This window comes from Hyperolius riggenbachi, chromosome 3, assembly GCF_040937935.1.
Source record: "Hyperolius riggenbachi isolate aHypRig1 chromosome 3, aHypRig1.pri, whole genome shotgun sequence".
Lineage (NCBI taxonomy): Eukaryota > Metazoa > Chordata > Amphibia > Anura > Hyperoliidae > Hyperolius > Hyperolius riggenbachi.
Window position 1 is genome coordinate 180,676,888 of NC_090648.1, and position 19,408 is coordinate 180,696,295.

General features: G+C 43.5%; 1 protein-coding gene across 1 annotated transcript in view; it reads right to left on the minus strand.

The window, feature by feature from the left end:
- Positions 1-260: 260 nt before the first annotated feature.
- The window catches only part of HDC (histidine decarboxylase), a 37,589-nt gene continuing 18,441 nt past the window's right edge, over positions 261-19,408 (minus strand). The window contains exons 11-13 of the mRNA XM_068273584.1: positions 10,930-11,028; positions 6,217-6,318; positions 261-978 (exon numbers count right to left, since the gene is read on the minus strand). Of these exons, the coding sequence (XP_068129685.1) occupies positions 277-978; positions 6,217-6,318; positions 10,930-11,028 (903 nt within the window). The 3' untranslated portion in view covers positions 261-276. The remainder of the gene's footprint in view (positions 979-6,216; positions 6,319-10,929; positions 11,029-19,408) is intronic.

Genomic DNA, 19,408 nt, shown 5'->3' on the forward strand with positions numbered 1-19,408 from the left:
GTGATTCTTCGCGTTCCCAGCCACAATTGCACCCTCTATGCTGTTATATGCTTCATGCTATATGCTATAGCAGCATAGAGGGCACAATTGTGGCTGGGAACGCGATGAATCACAGCCTGTCGGCTCCTGACAGCAAAACCGGAAGTGGCTGCCGGCAGGGACACGAGGATCGGAGGGACACGGCGAGGGCACCAGACAGTTGCAGGGGGCTATTGGAAGCCCCAGGTGAGTAAAAGTCATTTTTTTTTTTTTACTTAAGGATCACTTTAAAGTGCACTACACTATTGCTTGGAGAGGGCAACAGGGCAGTTTAAGACCACATTGAATGCTGATTTCTGGAAAGCTGGGCATGCTGTAGAACTTGATTAATTTCCTGAAAGCATTTTTTTCCAGAATCATGACTTTGCCTGGCAGTTTGGATAGAATGCTGCCATCTTTTTGAAGTTCAAATTGGGGCACAAGCTTTTCAATCATTTTCTCTCTAGAATTAATATAAGGGGGGACACTGTTACAGCTAAGAGAACGAGCAGTCTTCTTCTTCTCATTGGTAGACCAGTAGCAATACTTAAAGAACACTGGTTTGTGCTTGTTTGCCACTGGCACGCTCTCCGGGAAGCAATCCTCAAAGGGATCCAAGCCATCCTCAGACATCTGCTTAACCCAGTCTTTTGGGTTAAATCCTCCGTGTTTGGGCTGCACAGTTATCTCCTCAAAAGTATCCTCTTCTACAGTTCCTCTGCTTGAAGGGTTGAGTGACTGGTGGCAATCACTGGTAATGGATGTGTAATGCTGATTGGTGACATTTATTGCAGCTTCCCTGATAAGAGTCCAGTCACGCTGAATATCTTCTCTAGTGGTGAACTGAGAGGTGACGGTGAATCGGATAATAAACTTGTCATTGATTGTAGCTGGTACGAGGAACATGTTTCCTGACTTGGTAAGTTCTGTAAGCACTTGTTCTGTAAGAACATTTGGGCCCTGAGTTGAAGGGAATAAATTTTAAGTTAATATGAAGAGACAAGATTCATAGGACATTTTAAAGAAAGCTGTAATTGCTGTACAATTTGTCACATTTACGCTTTAAACCACCTCTGAATTAAGTATCTATGTGGTTGATGCACGAAGCAGCAGTAATATTGCTGTGCGCAAACAGCACAATATTACCGTTAGTACCCGCCAGCAGTGTGCCACAAATTACGCTATTAGTATGACCCACTGTACGGGAGTAACGCAAGCATTGCTAAGCTAACACACATTAGTAACACGCATTACCGTAGCAACGCTCACAGTACTCGAGTACCGAAGGTCGCACTTATAGCGTAACTCGTGGAAAACTGCTGGCAGTAGTAACCGTAATATTGTTCTACACTGTCTGCGCACAGAAATGTTACCACTGCTTCATGCATCAATCCCTTTGTTTGTATCATATTTTGGACAGCAAAACAGAAGATGGTGGTCATACACTGGCCACATACCATGTCAATAAATGTTGGTTAAAATCATTAAAAGTTTTTTTTTTATCCTGCTTGGAAAAGTATTTTCTATTGGAGTATCAATAGTAACAACAATAATCGAGACATACATATTTAAAACCAAAATCCCGCCTTTAAAAAAAAATGCATAGCATCTTGCTCATACTGCTACTTGTGTATTCCATAACCATAGACTCACAGGATGCCTGCACAGTCCATGCTTCTTACCAGCTTAATTTGTATTCATCCACAATCTGTCTGTAATGAAAATGAAGCAAGTTGACAAGAAGCATAGACTACATAAAATCCTTCATTCTGGAGGTAGAGAAGTTGCTGGCCTCTTGATTCCCAGCACTATGCTTGGTATACTAAGAGATAATATACTTGCGTGGGTTCAGATCCCACCACTGTCACACGCCCCCTGGTGGCTAGACCGCACAATGTCTTCCAATCGGTTCCAGCACACAGACCATGCAATCTGTGGTCGCAATTGGTGCGCAGAAACCACTGGGAATTTGGCAGCAGACAGGCTAGAAGGGAGCTTGTGAGTTACAGTAACACAAATTGCACACTATTTCAGGGTATAGTACTGCCACCACTCCTGCAGAAGGGCAGGAGACCTAACCTCACTGATACTAATACCTGCAAATAAAACGTACTCTATTTTATCTAGATTTCAACAGTAGTAGCGACTCTTCGGAATGCTAGGATTCATTTTGTGTTGCTGAATAGTAGGTGTTGCTGAAAAATAAATGACTTCTATAAGTCTTTTATTATAAATGCAACATAAATAATTAATATATACAGAAAATCATTAAAATCAACAATTATGGAGACAATAGTAGGGCAGTATAAAAATAAAAAGGGAAGAAAATATGAATAGCTCAGGTGAAAAATATCCGCTTGGAAAAGAAATAGCTAAGTCCTTGGGTTCACAGTCAGGGGACTCTGCATCAAAGTCCAAACCAGACAGATGCTAGCATGTCCTCAAGCTGGCAAGGATATAATCGGGATGATGTTTCAGATTGGAGGACCTTGATTTTGGGTCCTCTGCCATTTTTATACTCCTGACATAGTAAGAAGGAGTGAGGGCGGGAACCACACACCCCCTTAGAACCTGAGATGAGCCCTCCCCTTCTCCTGGGGACCGAAAATCATATCTAACCATATATGGGTTCTATCTCACAGAACCGTACAGGTCAGGGCAGATTTAATAAAATTTTCAGGTCAGTCTAGATTTATCCAGCACAATGATACCAAACATGTGGGGCAAGGCCGCTGTGGTATCAGCAGGGTACTTTGAATCTGTCTCACTGACAGCCCATAACTTGGATTGTTCTGTAATCTTCTCAGTACTGGTGCCCGGTAAGGTCCGACACACTCTGCGAGTTTGAAGGGCCTGGCAGCTTTGCAACACAGGAAATATGACAAATATAGCAGTTTATGATTTATCTTATAACTAACAGCTCAGCAGGAGTTTAAAGTTGCCAGCTGGAGAGATTACTGGTCCTTTGAACTACTCAGCTCAGAGCTCACGTGACAATTCCAGCTTGGCTACACTAAGATCCGCTTGATGAGCTTCTGTCAACCCTGAGGTGTGGAAACTTGAGTTATGAGGACCCTTAACACAGCTGGGTGCCTGGGCACTTTCTCTGAGAAGGTGCCTGAATGGCCCTGACCATTTGGTGTTAGGGGAGCAAAGTGGTATTTTAAAAGAAACAAAAAAAATGTCATTCTGATCACTGCAATGACTGCGCAAATCTAACCGGGAAGCGATCAGAAAACTGTGCGGTTCTTCCCGAATTGCCTGTGCTTCTCGCGGCTGTTCCGTGACACTTGGTTCCAAATGTAACAGCAGTGGACACTGTTTCCTCCGCAAACCTGCAGAAATACTGTAGTGAGCTAGCTATCTGAATCTTTGTTGTGAAGAATCTTTTGTACTTCCTGTACTTCCTGTTCTGACTAGACCTCAGGTCCTCACATATGTTCAGGGTGGTCACTGGGAAAGGAAGTATGGAACAGTAATAAGAACCTTGATAGAGTTTCTAACTCTGAAGGTATGTACACATGCACAATTACTTTCACCAACAGAGATCAGACTTGCTCCCTCGGGCGACTGTCCGAGGTTGAGTTTTGTACATGGAGGGAGGCACAATGAAGCAGATGAGATGCTTCAGCAGTCTGCATACCCTCCCCCCCTCCCCCCGATACACCGGGAGGGACTTGGGGCCACCATAGGCATGCTAGATTTATTGGTAGAGGCGGCTCTAAACAGCCACCTCAGGTAAGAACCATCTAACACATGTACAAGGCTTATCCCACAATGCCAAAAATGTTCTTTTCTACTATTATAATCTGATCCTAATGATAAAACTATCTTGCTAATACAATCAGTTTGGAGTCCACCCCCATAAATTATTAGTTGTAGAGGTGTGGAGGCAATTTGATATCCTGAATGTCTTCCATAGATTCACACTTTCAAGTGTTATGGTTATCTCCAGCCCTGGTGACCACTAATCAGTGAGACAGGAAGTAAAAGTCTCTCCACTAGAATCACAAACAGCAGTGAATACCTGAAAGCAGTTGTAGCCCCTTTCAATTTTTTCCAAAACTGAATTAAAAGTCATGGCTCGGGTTTATTCTTAAAACTGACAGTAAAACAGAAGATGGTGGCCATACACTGGCCACATACAATGTCAATAATAATTGTTGGTTAAAATAATTAAAAGGTTTTTTATCCTGCTTGGAAAAGTATTTATGGTGTCGCTATTGGAGTATCAATAGTAACAACAATAATCAAGACATACATATTTAACCACTTTATCCACCACTTCAGTATATCTATGTCCTCTGTGACTTCATCTAAGCCACGAGTCAGTAGATATAAGTCTTGTAGCAGAAGCAGTGCTGTGCAGGATTGGGCTTGCTCCTGTGCACATTTCTGGCACTATCTGATGCAGCACTAATTGGTGAACGGGAATATATGTTTCCTGAGCTAATGAGATTGATTTTTACCATTAAAAATACTTTTACTTTCTCAGTTCATAGTGAAAAATACACTCTGTAGCATTATTTCAGAATCAAATATCTTCACCATAAATTGTGACAGGAACATAATCTAAGTTTTGTGATAAGCGGTAAGAATAGCCAAACAAAATGTCTGTTCTTTTATCTACAGTAGCACTTTTTATTTTTAAACTGGAATTGGTAAAACTGAGAAATAACGTGTTTTTTTTTCTATTTTTTTTCCCTTGTTTTCCCATTAAAATTCATAGAAAACAAAATTGTTAGAGGGAAAAATGGCATATAATGAAAGCTTAGTTTGTCTTGAAAAAATCAATATATATTTCATTTCTGTGTCATAAGTAGGGATACATTTATTTCTAATTAAATAAGGACATAGCTAAACTGTCAAAGCTGCTCTGGTCCATAAGTGGGAAAAAAGGTCTGGATGCAAAGTGGTTAAAACCAGGAAATTTGGAATCCTGAATGTCTACCATAGATTCACACTTTCAAGTGTTATGATTATCTCCAGTCCTGGTGACCACTAATCAGTGAGAGTAAGACAGGAAGTAAAAGTCTCTCCACTAGAATCACAAACAACAGTAAATACCTGAAAGCAGAGGTAGCCCCTTTTATTTTTTATTCTTAAAATCTAATTAAAAAAAAAAGAAGCAGACAGTGTAGTGTGTTTGTTTCATGTTCTGATTGCATTGCTTATTTTGTGCTGAATTGAAATGTGCATACTGTGTCAATGACTAAAGTGCTGAGAAATAATGACTTTATTATAGACTACAATCAGCCAATTAAAAATGTGGTTGTGCATACAATACATATTTTCTTAATATTGCTTTGATGCCCCCAGGTCACTGAACTCCTCTTGCTCATCTTATTGGTAGTCAGTAGTTCTAGCTTGTACACGCGCTACTGCTTCTGCTAATTACTGGTAAGGTGACAGGTGGCCACACATGCCGGAACCTGCCAGTGCTGAATAAGGTGCTGCACATTTTGTAGATCTTTTAGAGGTGACGTCAGAAACACCTACAACAGATAGCACTGAGCAGTGTACTGACCACCAATAAAGTGAGGAAGAGCAGGGACAGTGCTTGATGGGGGGTTGGGAGTCAGCGGAGAGCCCCTCCTATCAGGCATCTGAGGCATGTGATACCCTCAAAGCCTCCAAGTTTAGCTTTGTCACATACTATACTGACAGTCAAACTAGTGATTAAAAGGGAACATTTATCACTAAACAAATACTACCACTCTTTTGGATCCCACTTCATATTTCCATTACATTTTCTGTGAATGTATTTGATTTAGCAACAAATATTTATTTATGCTATAAGAAACATTTGTTTCTGGTTTTTTTTTAAGCACTTTTCTTTTTGACTACTTAAAGTTGGTTTTTGAGAGGCCTACGTCAAAGCAGATTTTTACAAATTATTTTCTATTTGGTGCTGCCATCTTCTGCAGCTCTCCACATAGTGCGTTGTCTTGTCACTAACTGTCCCTCAGAGGGGCTCACAAACTAATCCCTACCATCGTCACATGTCCATTTGTAAGATGTGTGAGGAAACAAGAGTGTTTACAGGAACCCCATACAAACACAGGAACAATATACTAACTCCATCATAGTGTCAAAAACCTAAAGTCTGAATGGTAATATGGTTTATTCTTGAAGCCTAGCCTATATAAAGTGTCCTTGTGAAGACATGAGTAAGACAAAAAACACTTATCGGTTTACCTTAAGACGGAAGACAACCAGGCCAAGATTTCGCTTAGCAGGAACTTCAAAAAGTGGGTCAGCTTTCACTAAAGTTTCAAAGTATTTTGCCATATCTGTGCCCTGAAATTGTAAATACAAAGGGAGGAGATATTTCAGATGTTTTGAAACATGCCATAAACCCAGCTTCATCAGACATGTATTTAATAACCAAGACACACAAATTCTTCTCAGGCAGAAAATGAACTTTACATACTGATTATAAACAAGGAGAACGCATGTTTAAAAAGGAACAGAACTATTGATATGTCTTGGGAAATATATTTATTTAATGCATTGAGGCGATTTTCTTTAATCAAGCGTCAAGTAGGTCTTTCTTAACCACTTAAGGACCAGAGACTTCTGGTACTGACATCCAACGTCACGCCGCACAGACCCGCCACTACTGCTCTCCAGCCGTTGAAGCCCACTCGTTCTGCCGTCAGTATGACAGCAGAGCTCCATTAGCTGATCAGGAGCCGATTTCATTGGCCCCTGAACTTGTGATCACTGAGAGCCAATGTGATTAATTCACAGTGATCACAGGGTCAGATGAAATTGGCTCATGACCGTCTCACGAAACCCAGTGACAGCAGAGCGAGTGGGCTGCAGTGGCGGAAGATCGGCACAAGTAGCGGTAGCAGCAGGAGTGTGCAGCATGGTCATATAAATATACGTCCTGGCAAGGATAATAGGTCTTAAACAGGGCATAGATTTCAATTAGCAAGGCCAGGAAGAGTTTAAATGAGACCTTGTTTTTTGTTTTTTTACTCTCAAATTTTTATTGGGTTTTCTTATTTTTGTAAATAAAAGTGTCAGTCTTAGAACACTCAACAAAAAAAATGCAATGCACAAAAAAGTTATAATAAGCTTATAACTGGAAGAAGCTGGACAAACAAACGAGAGAGAGAGAGTAGTTAATAACATTCAAATACTAAAACGAACTTGCAAACAACCAAACTGTTTACTATAATAAGGCAAATTGGGTGAAATAAATGTGAAACTAAGCGTTTTGGCCTTTGTTCTCCAATAATCCCAAACCTGGGTGAACACATGAAGTCTGGACTGTAATGGGTAGGAGATGCATTCCATGTGATAAAGCCACCAGATTTTATCTAATAGGGCCAATGGTTGGCCGCACAAACTAAGCCAGCAAATGTATCCTGATACTTAGTAAGTGTTGGGCACTTTTTTGCAAAAGAGGGCTACATCTATGTCTTTCTGTGATCTGATCAAAACACGCATCCCGAAAGCTCTGAATAACTGGGCAAGACCACCACCAATGTTCAGTATCAGCGTCAGAACAGGTGAATTGAAAGCACTGATAAGTCGAGGATGAAAATATCTTAGAAATCTTTCTGGGGGTCAAGTACCACTCATAAAATATCTTATAAGACCTTTCCTTGATAATTATGTTGTTTGATACTTTAGCCATACTAGAAAATAGCTCAGACCAGTCTTCTTCAGATTCAATTGAGAGTTTGGGATGCCATTTATCCAAACGAAGGGTGGATGCAGACAGGGAATCATAATAAATAATAGAGTACAATTGAGATATGAGTCCCTACCTGTCAGAACCCAGAGTGAATTCCTTTTCTAAGGGTGAGAGCTCCTGCTTATTTAAGTGCTGGGTGATACCTGACACATGGGCCCATATGCAATTAACTTTTTCTCTTGAGTTTTCTCCTGGGTGATATTTTTAAATGTGTCAATAAAATGCATTTTAAGCGTTCAGAAAGCAAGATAGTGCTCAAAATAATTTTAATAGTCCTTTTTCATTTACTTTTAGGTACTTTTTTAGTTGAAAAGTGCTGGAAAGGTATTTTAATTTGAAGATGAAAATGGGCCATGGTGTCTAATTTGGAGATAGCAGAATAATTCAATATTAGTGATAGAATATTTATCATCCAGGGTCTCCAATGAGTATATTGTGGTTGTAAAAAGTTCCCGCCTGTATCCACCTGTCCCATTCTGGGTTGGCTGTTGTAAAGGTTAGACTGGAATTGTAATGCAAATGTTCTATTATGGCATGAGGATGATACCGTTCTTTTCTTTTCCATTGTCGCCCGGGTTATGAGAGCTGGTGGGGGCTTTAGGTAAGGGGGAATCTCCAGGTAACCATAATAAGTCAGCCACTCTGTGTAGGGAAGCTATCTGAAACTCCAAGGAAACCAATCTAGGTATACAATAAGAGGCCTAGCCCACCTAGCCCACCTTGAAGTTTGGATCTAGATAAATACATTTGATTGATCCTAGGGCATTTACTTCTCCAGAATAACCAGAGAATCTGGGATTATAAACAAGCTAAATCCCCTTTCAGAACCGAGATAAAGAGAGCTGTGAATAAATATAAAATCTCGGGAAGGATGGTCTTTCTTGCAGAGTTAATATGAAGAAATATTAGAATTATGCCATGAACCCAGGAGGGCTTTTTTTTAAACATGGGGTCAATTTAGCCTGTAAAGGTCCTCAATATTGTGTGAGAGGGAAAGACCCAGATATTTAATACCGGCTAGTTTCCAGGAAGAGCCAAAGGCTTGTTGCAAGGCTTGCATCTGGGTTCTGGATAAGCAGATAGGGATTGCCTCTGATTTAGGAGAATTAATTTTTAACTCTGAAACTCTACTGAATTCATGCATAACTCTGAAGAGATCAGTAAGGGATACTTCAGGGGAACAGGGAGAATATGGGATCCAAAAAAACTCTTCCTTGCAAACCTATATCCCTTGGGTGTCGGGAGAGGATTGGACCCTGGAGGCAAAGAATTCCATACACATAACGAATATCAAAGGTGAGAGAGGAAACCCCATCTGGTCCCATCTTAATTGGAATTTCATCAGATAAGATTCCCGTGTTAATATGTCCCTACGTCCTGCTCTTCATGTATAGGAAAGCAGATGTCTAAACTGAGTAGTTTCAGCACTACAAACAGGGTTTCCTAACCCCTAGTCAATGTACTGTATGACCAATATTCTGTGAGTGGCTATTTCCAGAGCTGAAGATTTCTATCCAGACAACAACAGTCAAGGAACATGTGACTCAAAAATTCTAGTTCCAGGCACGGATTCTCCATTCCTGTGGTAGAGCTTGGCCAACATCATGATAACAAGCCAAACAACTGCAACCAGGTCTACAAAGCCTGCTACAAACTCCTCCAGCCGGGCTCTTTCAGGTCATGCACCATATTTTTAAAGGGTACCTAAAGTTAACTGTAAAAAAAAACACATAGGTGATGTAAAGCTCTCACTGCTGACTATTGCCTTCAGGATCCCTTCTGTTCCCAGTTCTGGTCCTTTTTTTAATATTTGACTGCTCAGGCGGTCACATCCTCTCTGCAGGAAGTGCACGTGGCTGTGCATGAGCGCATACACACTGTGCAAGTTCTGAACCATGCATTCCCCATAAGAGGTGCACAAGCACTTTCTTTCGCTAGGTGTGAATGGTTCAGAACTCACAAAGTTCAATTGCACTCCTGTCCATTCCAGTGGACTTCAGTGATGCGATTGAAAACACTTGCTAGAACCGGAGACAGAAGGCAACGGAGAGCTGCAAGTGAAATGCTTTGGCCCACCACAAATTCAAATAATAAAGCATCAGTCCACTTCCAGAATAAGCATGCTTAGCTACAGAATCCTTGTTAGAGATTAGATTGTGAGCTCCTTTGAGGGACAGTTAGTGACAAGATATATATATATATATATATATATATATATATATATATATATATATATATATATATATATATATATATATATATATACACTGTACAGCGCTGCGTAATATGTCGGTGCTATATGAATACTAACTAATAATAATAATAATAATAATAATAATAATAGAAACCAAAAGGTAACATCGTTATAAATAATAAAAATAATAACATCTAAGGTCTCTGCTCCAAAGAGTGTATTAAGATAATCACTTAATGCTGCTGCAGGGACATCTGTATTTATACATGTGTTTGGCTACTGACAGGCCTTTTTTAACCTGACAGCAAACTGCAAATTCAGGAGTTGCTGTGACAGAACTTTTTAAGTATGTGTCGCCATCTTGTGGTTACTGAAATAGTTGCAGTGAAATAATTTAGTTTACCATCTGCTGCATAATAATGCACAAATGTAATTACACTGATCATTTAAGTAACCATCCTATGATGTCACCTCCCCACCATGGACTATATTGTTAGTATAAAGACAGAATACTGGAACCCCTGCTGTGACCCACCCCTCACAAATTGCTGCTTTCCAATTATAGGGCTTGATTCACAAAGCGGTGCTAACCTTCTTAGCACGTCTAAAGACTTTAGACGCGCTAACCAGGGTGCTAAGTAGGTTAGCACCGGATTTCTCAATCATATCGTGCGCTAACTTTGCGCGCGTAAAGTTTTACGCGCGCTAAGTCCCATAGGCTTTAATGGGCACTTCGCGCGGTGCGCCCTGCGCTCTGTGCAGTACGCGCGTAAAGTTTTACGCGCATAAAGTTTTGCGCGCCTAAAGTTTTATGCGCGAAAAGCATGTTTAGACGTGCTAAGGGGGTTTTCACAGGCGTGCTAACAGTTAGCACCGCTTTGTGAATCAAGCTCATAGTCTTTATGGGAGACCTTTAATAGGTTTTATTATTAAAATGAATAGTTAAGCTGGCACAGAGCAGAGTACAGTAAGTTATAGTGTAGGAATGGTGTACAGTCTCACTCACGTGTCTAATATGAGCCTGAAGATTCTTTATTCCAAAGGAGCGAATCACAAACCAGAGCTTCAGAGAGCGAAAGCGGCGACTCAGAGGAATCTGCCAGTGCTTCAATGTGAGAGAACAGAAGAGAAGGTTTCATTAGACAGCTCACAAAAACAATAATATACCACTTGCCAAGGCAACTACATCTACAGGTTTCGTTCTACTGCCTGCAGAGATAGATTGAAATGTAATGGGCCTTAGGCAAGGTAGTAGGAGATTTCAGGGCCCCTTGAGGTCCTTATGGTAAGCTGAAGTGAAGAGAGGTCAGAGAAGGTGGCTGAAGAGCCCCCAAAGCACTTGTCTAGGTTGCCTGGTGGATGATCCTGCCCCAGGCCCGGATTTACATCCCAGGAGCCTATAGGCACAGAAGTCCTGGCACCCTAGAACCTACAGACACCCACAGAACTGGACCGCAAGTGTGCTGGCAGATCCAGCTGTCATTCCTCCTTTACTTCCCTTACCCGGTGTAGGTGGCTACAGGTGCCACTTAGTATTAGGTAACAAGAGCTATCCTCAGTATTATGTAGCTAGAGGTGCCCCTGACTGAAGGGAGATCTGGTCAATGAAATGCTGAGACCCGTGTGAGTATTCTCTCATTTACTCGGGACTCTGCATAGGTAAGGCTGGAGGAAGGCACTTGGGGAGGGGAGTGAGCTGCCTTTCTATCATCAGGCGCCTGTAGGCACGTGCCTATAGTGCCTTATGGTAAATCTGGCCCTATGCTGCTCTGACTGCATGTGATCAATATCAAGTTGCTTCTCACTTCTCAGATGCCTACTGCAATTTGAATTAAATTTGCAGGCAACCCAGAATTATTTTAATCTCACTGACCATCACTGGCAATGAATGTGTTATTACAGTGAAACTGCAGAAGCTGAAAAAGTGGAAAGGACGCATAAAACTGTGCTTTGTCCTGAACCCAATGAGGTGAGAGTTGTATGAAGTGTTTTACACCAACTGTATACTGTTACCATGGTTTCCAACAAGTTTACCATTACATTACAAAATCTGCAGAATACATCTGAAATATACAATTTAATTGGACTGAGTTACAAAAACAGCTTGTGTGGTGATGACATATATTTGTATAAAGTAGATATACTGCTCAAGGTAAGCCATTATGCAAGTTTATTTAAACATATTGCTTTAATACACCTCTTGTATTTTTCAAACACACAAATCCATTTTTGACATTTTTCCTCTTCACTTCCTTAGCCTTTGTCTCTGGCTCCATCTTGTGGCCTTTTTTTGCTCTACGCCTTGTACATCTTTAGCAGAAAAATGCAATTGTCATCTCTCCACCTTATAATTATTATCTATTGTATTTATAAAGTGCCAACATATTACGCAGCGCTGCACAATAGATAAAAGGGTTAACATACAGGTAGAACATACGGAAACTCACAACAAAACAAGATCATGCAAATGATTTGATAACAATAGTGTCATAGGTCAAAATAGAGACTGTTCGAGTCTACAAGAGGGGTGGTTGTGAGTAAGATTGCATAATCAAGCTGGAAACACTAAGGGAGAGGGACCTGCCAGAGGCTTACAATCTAAAGGGTGGGGTGGAGACAATAGGTGCATCTTTTGAGAGGGTGTCTAACAGAACTGCTCTCCAGTTTTTACTCTGCCACAATTGAGTCCATCCTGTGCTCCTCCATTATTGTCTGGTATGCGGGGGCAACAGCTAGCGACAAGTATAAACTACAAAGAGTAATTAGCGCTGCAGAAAAGATCATCGGCACGCCCCTGCCCCCCCTTGACCTCATCCACACCGCCAGACTGAGGAAAAGAGCCTGCAAGATCGCACAAGATCGCTCCCACCCAGGCAGCCGCTTCTTTGAGCCACTCCCACTAGGCCGCCGGTTCAGAACAATCCACACCAGAACCTCAAGGCGCAGGAACACCTTCTTTCCTCAAGCTGTTCTCCTACTGAACACTTGCCCATCTGGGCCCCTATAGTCCTGATCATAGACTAACCAACCCTTTACCAGGACTAATGTACTCTTCTCAGTGCCTGGCATGCATGCTGTAACATGTATATGTTCCCACTTTCTAATCTCACCAATGCATGTATGTCTGCTCTGTCTCTTAAAACTAGTGAATGTCTCAAATGTTTTGAATGCTTTAAATGTATCGCGCTCTCCTGCCTTTGCCATGTGTACCACAACCAATTCCGGGTACGTCTACAGCGTACTCGGCGAATAAACTGATTCTGATTCTGATTATGGTGCTGGTGTAGGGGGGTATGCGAGCGTGAAGAGGCGAGTCTTGAGAGCTTGTTTAAAGGTATTAACCACTTGAGGACCGCCCCCAGCCGATGGGCGGCGGCAAAGTCCAGTCCTAAACGACCGCAATACGCCCATCGGTGGGGGCGGCTTCAGAGGTGGCTGTGCGGCGATCGCGTCATTAATGACGCGATCGCCGCCGGTAATAGGCTCCGCCCACCCTACCCGGAAACCCGCCGGCCAATCAGCAGCGCCGGCGGGTTTTAAACTTCGATCCGGCCAATCAGTGTAGAATACACTTTGTTATTGTAACAAAGTGTATTATACTGGCTGCCTCCTCCGCTGATGGTCACTCGTCGTGCGACCATCAGAGAGGACGGCAGCCCTGCGGATAAGTATAAAAACACTCACTTTCATCCACACAGACCCCCCGATCGCCCACCCCAGCCCTCAGAACCCCCCCTGATCACCCCAGCACACCACAGTTTGCACCCAAGCACCCACAAAAAAACCCATCAATCACTCCCTGTCACTAACTGTCAACGCTATCCCATAGACTAGGTCCCTAACTGCCCCCTAGGGTCCCCTGATCACCCCCCACCCTCAGATCCCACTCAGACCCCCCCCCCCCCACCCCCCTGTATACGTTTGTATACAGCTGCCTTACCCACTGATCACCTGTCTATCACCTGCCTATCACCCCTTGTCACCACCACCCATCAGAGCAGACCCTAAACTGTCCCTTGGGGGCACCTGATCACCCCCCAGACCCTCAGATTGCCCTCAGACCCCCCCCCCTCCTGATAACCTCCCCAGTGCCTTGTTTACATCTATTCTCCCCTGTAATCCCTCACTGATCTCCTATCGTCACCAACCGTGTCTGCCACCCACCAGATCAGGACCCAGTCTGCCCCGTGTGGGCACCTAGTCAAAACCCCACACCATCAGATCGCCCTCAGACCCCCCAATCACCTTCCCAGTGCATTGTATTTGATTGTGCGGACATTCAATTTGATTGTGCTGACATTCAATTTGATTGTGCTGTAATTGTATTTGATTGTCCCGTGATTGGCTTTGATTGCCCCGTGATTGCCCTGTGATTGGCTTTGATTGGCCTGTGATTGGCTTTGATTGTCCCGTGATCGGCTTTGATTGTCCCGTGATCGGCTTTGATTGTCCCGTGATCGGCTTTGATTGTGCCGTAATTGGTTTGATTGCCCTGTGATTGCCCTGTGATTGGCTTTGATTGTCCCGTGATTGGCTTTGATTGTGCCGTGATTGGTTTGATTGCCCTGTGATTGGTTTTGATTGTCCTGTGATTGGCTTTGATTGTCCCGTGTATTGAGTGCCCTGTGATTGGCCTGCGATTGCCCTGTGATTGCCTTTGATTGTCCTGTGATTGTTTCTGAATGCCTCTGATTCCCTACTCACCACCACCCCCCTGTCACTATCCTAGTGATCTAAAAACAGTGATCAGTGAAAACTGTCACTTTTTCAGTATCACTAGTGTTAGCAGTTAGGCCAGTTAGCTAGGCCCCTTTGTAAGTGTCAGTTAGTGCTCAGCCCACTGCACCACAGTCACTAATTAGCGTCATCATTGTCGCTAATCAACATTGGTACTATATAGTATCTGTAAGTGATCATTACTGATCGCAGTCAGATCTATTAGGGTCACTAGGATCCACAAAAAAACGCAGTGTTTGCCCGATCAGGCCTGATCGTTCGCCTGCACTTGCGTTCAGCCCGCCCCACCGCAGTGACAGAATTTTTTTTCTGATCACTGCAAAAAACACTGTACAATAGCTGTGGCACTGTAAACCTCAGTTTTGATTTATTTTTTTATCAAAACTCAGTGACCACAGCTTTATACCTCTCAAATACTCCCTTTTGCTAGGTAGGTGCTCTTTTTTCTGGGTAGTCTCAGAGGAATACCCCCTAAATTTAGCAGTTCACCATGGCAAAAAAGGGGTATTCCGATGATGAGGTTCTCAGGTACATGGCCCAGTCGGATGAGGACGATTGGGACGCCTCATTCGACGAATCTTCCGGGTCAGAGTTTGAACCTGAATTGAGCAGTGGCTCACTGACCGATAGTGATGACGAGGTTGAGGTCCCGGCTAGAGCCAGGCGTACCACACCCCATGTTGTTGGACCGCAGGTGGCGCAGGATCGGCCTCAAGGGCAGCAGAGTGGTGTTCGTGCTGGTCTGAGATTTCATGGTGGGGCAGGCACCAGCAGCACAACATCTCCTGGACCTAGAACCAGTACTTCCGTAGACCCTGGTGAAGTGGCGAGCACCAGCATGGAAGTTGAAACTGGTTCGGTGGCACGTGCAGTAAGATCCCAGTCGCAGCCACCAAGAAGACGGGCCCGTACTACCCCTAGTTTACCAGAGGTGCTGGCAAACCCAAATTGGCAATCCCCTGATTCCGCCGCACTCGTACTTCCCCCTTTCACCGCCCAGTCTGGAGTCCAGGTGGAGCCAGATAATCTAGGATCGGCCCTAGACTTTTTCTATCTGTTCTTCACCCAGGATCTCTTAGACTTAATTGTGGCAGAGACCAACCGTAAGGCCACACAATATATAACCGCCAATCCGGAAAAGTTCCTGGCCCAGCCTTTTCGGTGGAAACCAGTCCAAGTTTCCGAAATTACATTTTTTTTGGGCCTTCTCCTTCACATGGGACTAGTAAAGCAGAATGTGTTGCGGTCTTATTGGTCTACGGACCCAGCATATCATGTTCCCCTGTACTCTGCTGCCATGTCCAGGACACGATTTGAGAACATCCTGCGCTTCCTGCACTTCAATAACAACGAAACCTGTCATCGAAGTGACCACCCTGCTTTTGACCGGCTCCACAAAATTCGACCCCTTATAGACCACCTGTCATCCAGATTTGCAGATGCTTATACCCCTGACCAGGACATCTGCGTAGACGAGTCCCTCATACGTTTTACCGGGCGCCTTCGCATCAAACAGTACATTCCAAGCAAGCGCACCCGGTATGGGGTGAAACTGTATAAGCTCTGTGAAAGGACCACAGGCTATACATCTTATTTTAAGGTCTATGAGGGAAAAGACTCAAAATTGGAGCCGGTCGGATGCCCTGACTACCTGGGGAGCAGTGGAAAGGTTGTGTGGGACTTGGTGTCACCCTTGTTCCAGAAGGGGTACCATCTTTTTGTGGACAATTATTACACAAGTGTGGCCCTCTTTCAGCACTTAAAAATAGAAAAAATCCGATGCTGTGGCACCGTGCGCCCTAGTCGCCGCGGCTTCCCCCAACGGCTCATTACCACCAGACTTGAACTGGGGCAGAGGGCCGCCTTGTGTGCTGACGACCTGCTTGCGGTGAAATGGAAAGACAAGAGGGAGGTTTACTTCCTGTCCACCATTCACGCAGACACGACAGTTGAAATTCAACGGCGAACTGAGGTCATTGAAAAACCCCTTGTCGTCCACGAGTATAATACTAACATGGGAGGGGTGGACTTCAATGACCAGAGGTTAGCGCCCTATTTAGTTGCCCGAAAAACAAGACGCTGGTATAAAAAAGTGTCTTTTTACCTCATTCAATTGGTAATTTACAACAGCTTTGTTCTCTACAGTAAGGCTGGGAGAACTGGATCGTTTATTCAATTTCATAAACAGATCGTGATGGAACTCCTGTATCCAGGAGGTGCCGTGGCCCAACCCCAAGATGCAACTAGCCAGCTGCATGGAAGGCATTACGCCTATCCAATTCCGAGTACCCCAGGTCACCGAATCCGAAGAAAACGTTGTCGTGTCTGCAGCAGGGCTGGAATAAGGCGTGACACCACTGTTTATTGTCCCACCTGTCCTGACCAGCCTGGCCTATGCCTAGGGGAGTGTTTTGAGAGGTACCACGAGCAGGTACACTATTAGAGAGTAGGGAACTGCAGACACAGCGGTAGGCACACAAGGGTCTCTCAGTGCTATTTCACACTGCTGCGATGCGTTAGGGCAAAATGCCTAGCGAAAGTCACACTTTGCGGTCCCCCCCTACGCCGGAAGTGCTTGACTTAACGCTAGTGCATGCCTACGTTACTGCGTGGCTTCTGCGGCAATATCGATCGGCCCGGAAGTCATGTTAGTCTATGGCGACGCAGTTCATTACTAGGCCGAATGCTACTCTTGTGGTATTGCCTGAAGGTCTGTTTTGGACGATACGGTGCGGCGGGCTCGACCCACCGGATATGTCAATATGCAGTGTGAAACCAAACATCGGGTTTCCAGAGACCCTAATACACAGGGCTGCCAGAAACCTCTCCTTTCACTTGGGACAAATTGCGTAATGTACTTCGCCACAACTCTGTGCGATTTGCACTTCGCACATTGTCCCATGGGGGAGGAGAGGTTTGTCCTTGGGAGGTAAGTAAAAAAAAAACAAAAAAAAACCAGGTAAGCAAAAAAGTTCATGTCTGGTTCGCAATGTTAAGGTTTTGAATTCAAAAAGTTCAAAGTTTATTAAAGAGACTCCGTAATAAAAATTGCATCCTGTTTTTTATCATCCTACAAGTTCCTAAAGCTATTCTAATGTGTTCTGGCTTACTGCAGCACGTTCTACTATCACCATCTCTGGAATAAATCAACTTATCTCTCTCTTGTCAGACTTGTCAGCCTGTGTCTGGAAGGCTGCCAAGTTCTTCAGTGTTGTGGTTCTGCTATGCACTACCCCCTCAGGGGGGAAAGAAACACACAAATGATCTCTTGAGATTCAAAAGGAATGCTGTATACAGCCTGCTTGTGTATGGATGTATTTTCTATGTGTGGACATACTGTACATCAACCTACTTCCTGTTTTGGTGGCCATTTTGTTTATTTATAAACAAACTTTTTAAAACTGTTTTTAACCACTTTTAATGCGGCGGGGAGCGGCGAAATTGTGACAGAGGGTAATAGGAGATGTCCCCTAACGCACTGGTATGTTTACTTTTGTGCGATTTTAACAATACCGATTCTCTTTAAATGTTAATGAAGTAATTGCTTTGCTGCTTGCTTGTTTTTTGTATTTTTTTTTCTCTTTTTCCATCCATTAACCTTCCAGGTGGACCGAGCGAACGACTAACCAGCTGCAGCACTGATGGTGCATCCTGACAGAACATTGCGCGTCTGTCAGGTTACACAAAATCGGTGCATGCAGCGCTGCAGGACGAGATTTCTCCTCCGCAGTCAAAAAAATACGTTTGCCGAGGCATATGGGCCGAGGAGTGGTGTTGGGGTTCATACGCTTTGGCAAGCACTTTGTATCAAAAAAGAACTCTGGCAATGATTTCTTCATCCACATCGATCTGTGTGAATGGATAAATCAGGTTTGCCAGGGCATACGAGCTGGTGGGTTTGGATTTTTGGGGCGGCAGCTCCTATGTCCTGGCAGACGCCTTCCCCTCCTTTTTGTATTGTTTTGTCTTTTTACTTCTCTCTTTTTTCTATCCAGACCGACCAATCAGCTGCAGCCCTGATGGTGCATCCTGACAGAACATTGCGCGTCTGTCAGGTTACACAAAATCGGTGCATGCAGCGCTGCAGGACGAGATTTCTCCTCCGCAGTCAAAAAGATACGTTTGCCGAGGCATATGGGCCGAGGAGTGGTGTTGGGGTTCATATGCTTTGGCAAGCACTTTGTGTCAAAAAAGAACTCTGGCAATGATTTGTTCATCCACATCGATCGGGATGAATAGATAAATCGGGTTTGCCAGGGCATACGAGCTGGTGGGTTTGGATTTTTGGGGCGGCAGCTCCTATGTCCTGGCAGACGCCTTCCCCTCTTTTTTTTTTTTTTCAAATTTTTTTGGCAGATATTTTTTCATCCACATTGATTGATTGATTGTTTGATGTTCATTTTTCCTTTCAGCCCAGAGTGCATTACCCTTATGCCCAATATAAGGAGTATAGCAGAAACTCCTAATACTGGCCGTACATGTAATGATTGCAGAGACCCTAAAATGCCAGGACAGACCCCACGAATGATGCCATTTTGGAAAGAGGACACCCCAAAGTATTCCGTTAGCTGCATGGTGAGTTCATAGAATATTTTATTTTTTGTCACAAGTTAGCAGAAATTGTGTTGTTGTTTTTTTTTCACAAAATGTCATTTTCCACTAACTTGTGACAAAAAATTTAACTTTCTATGAACTCACCATGGCCCTCATGGAATACCTTAGCGTGTATTCTTTCCAAAATGAGGTCA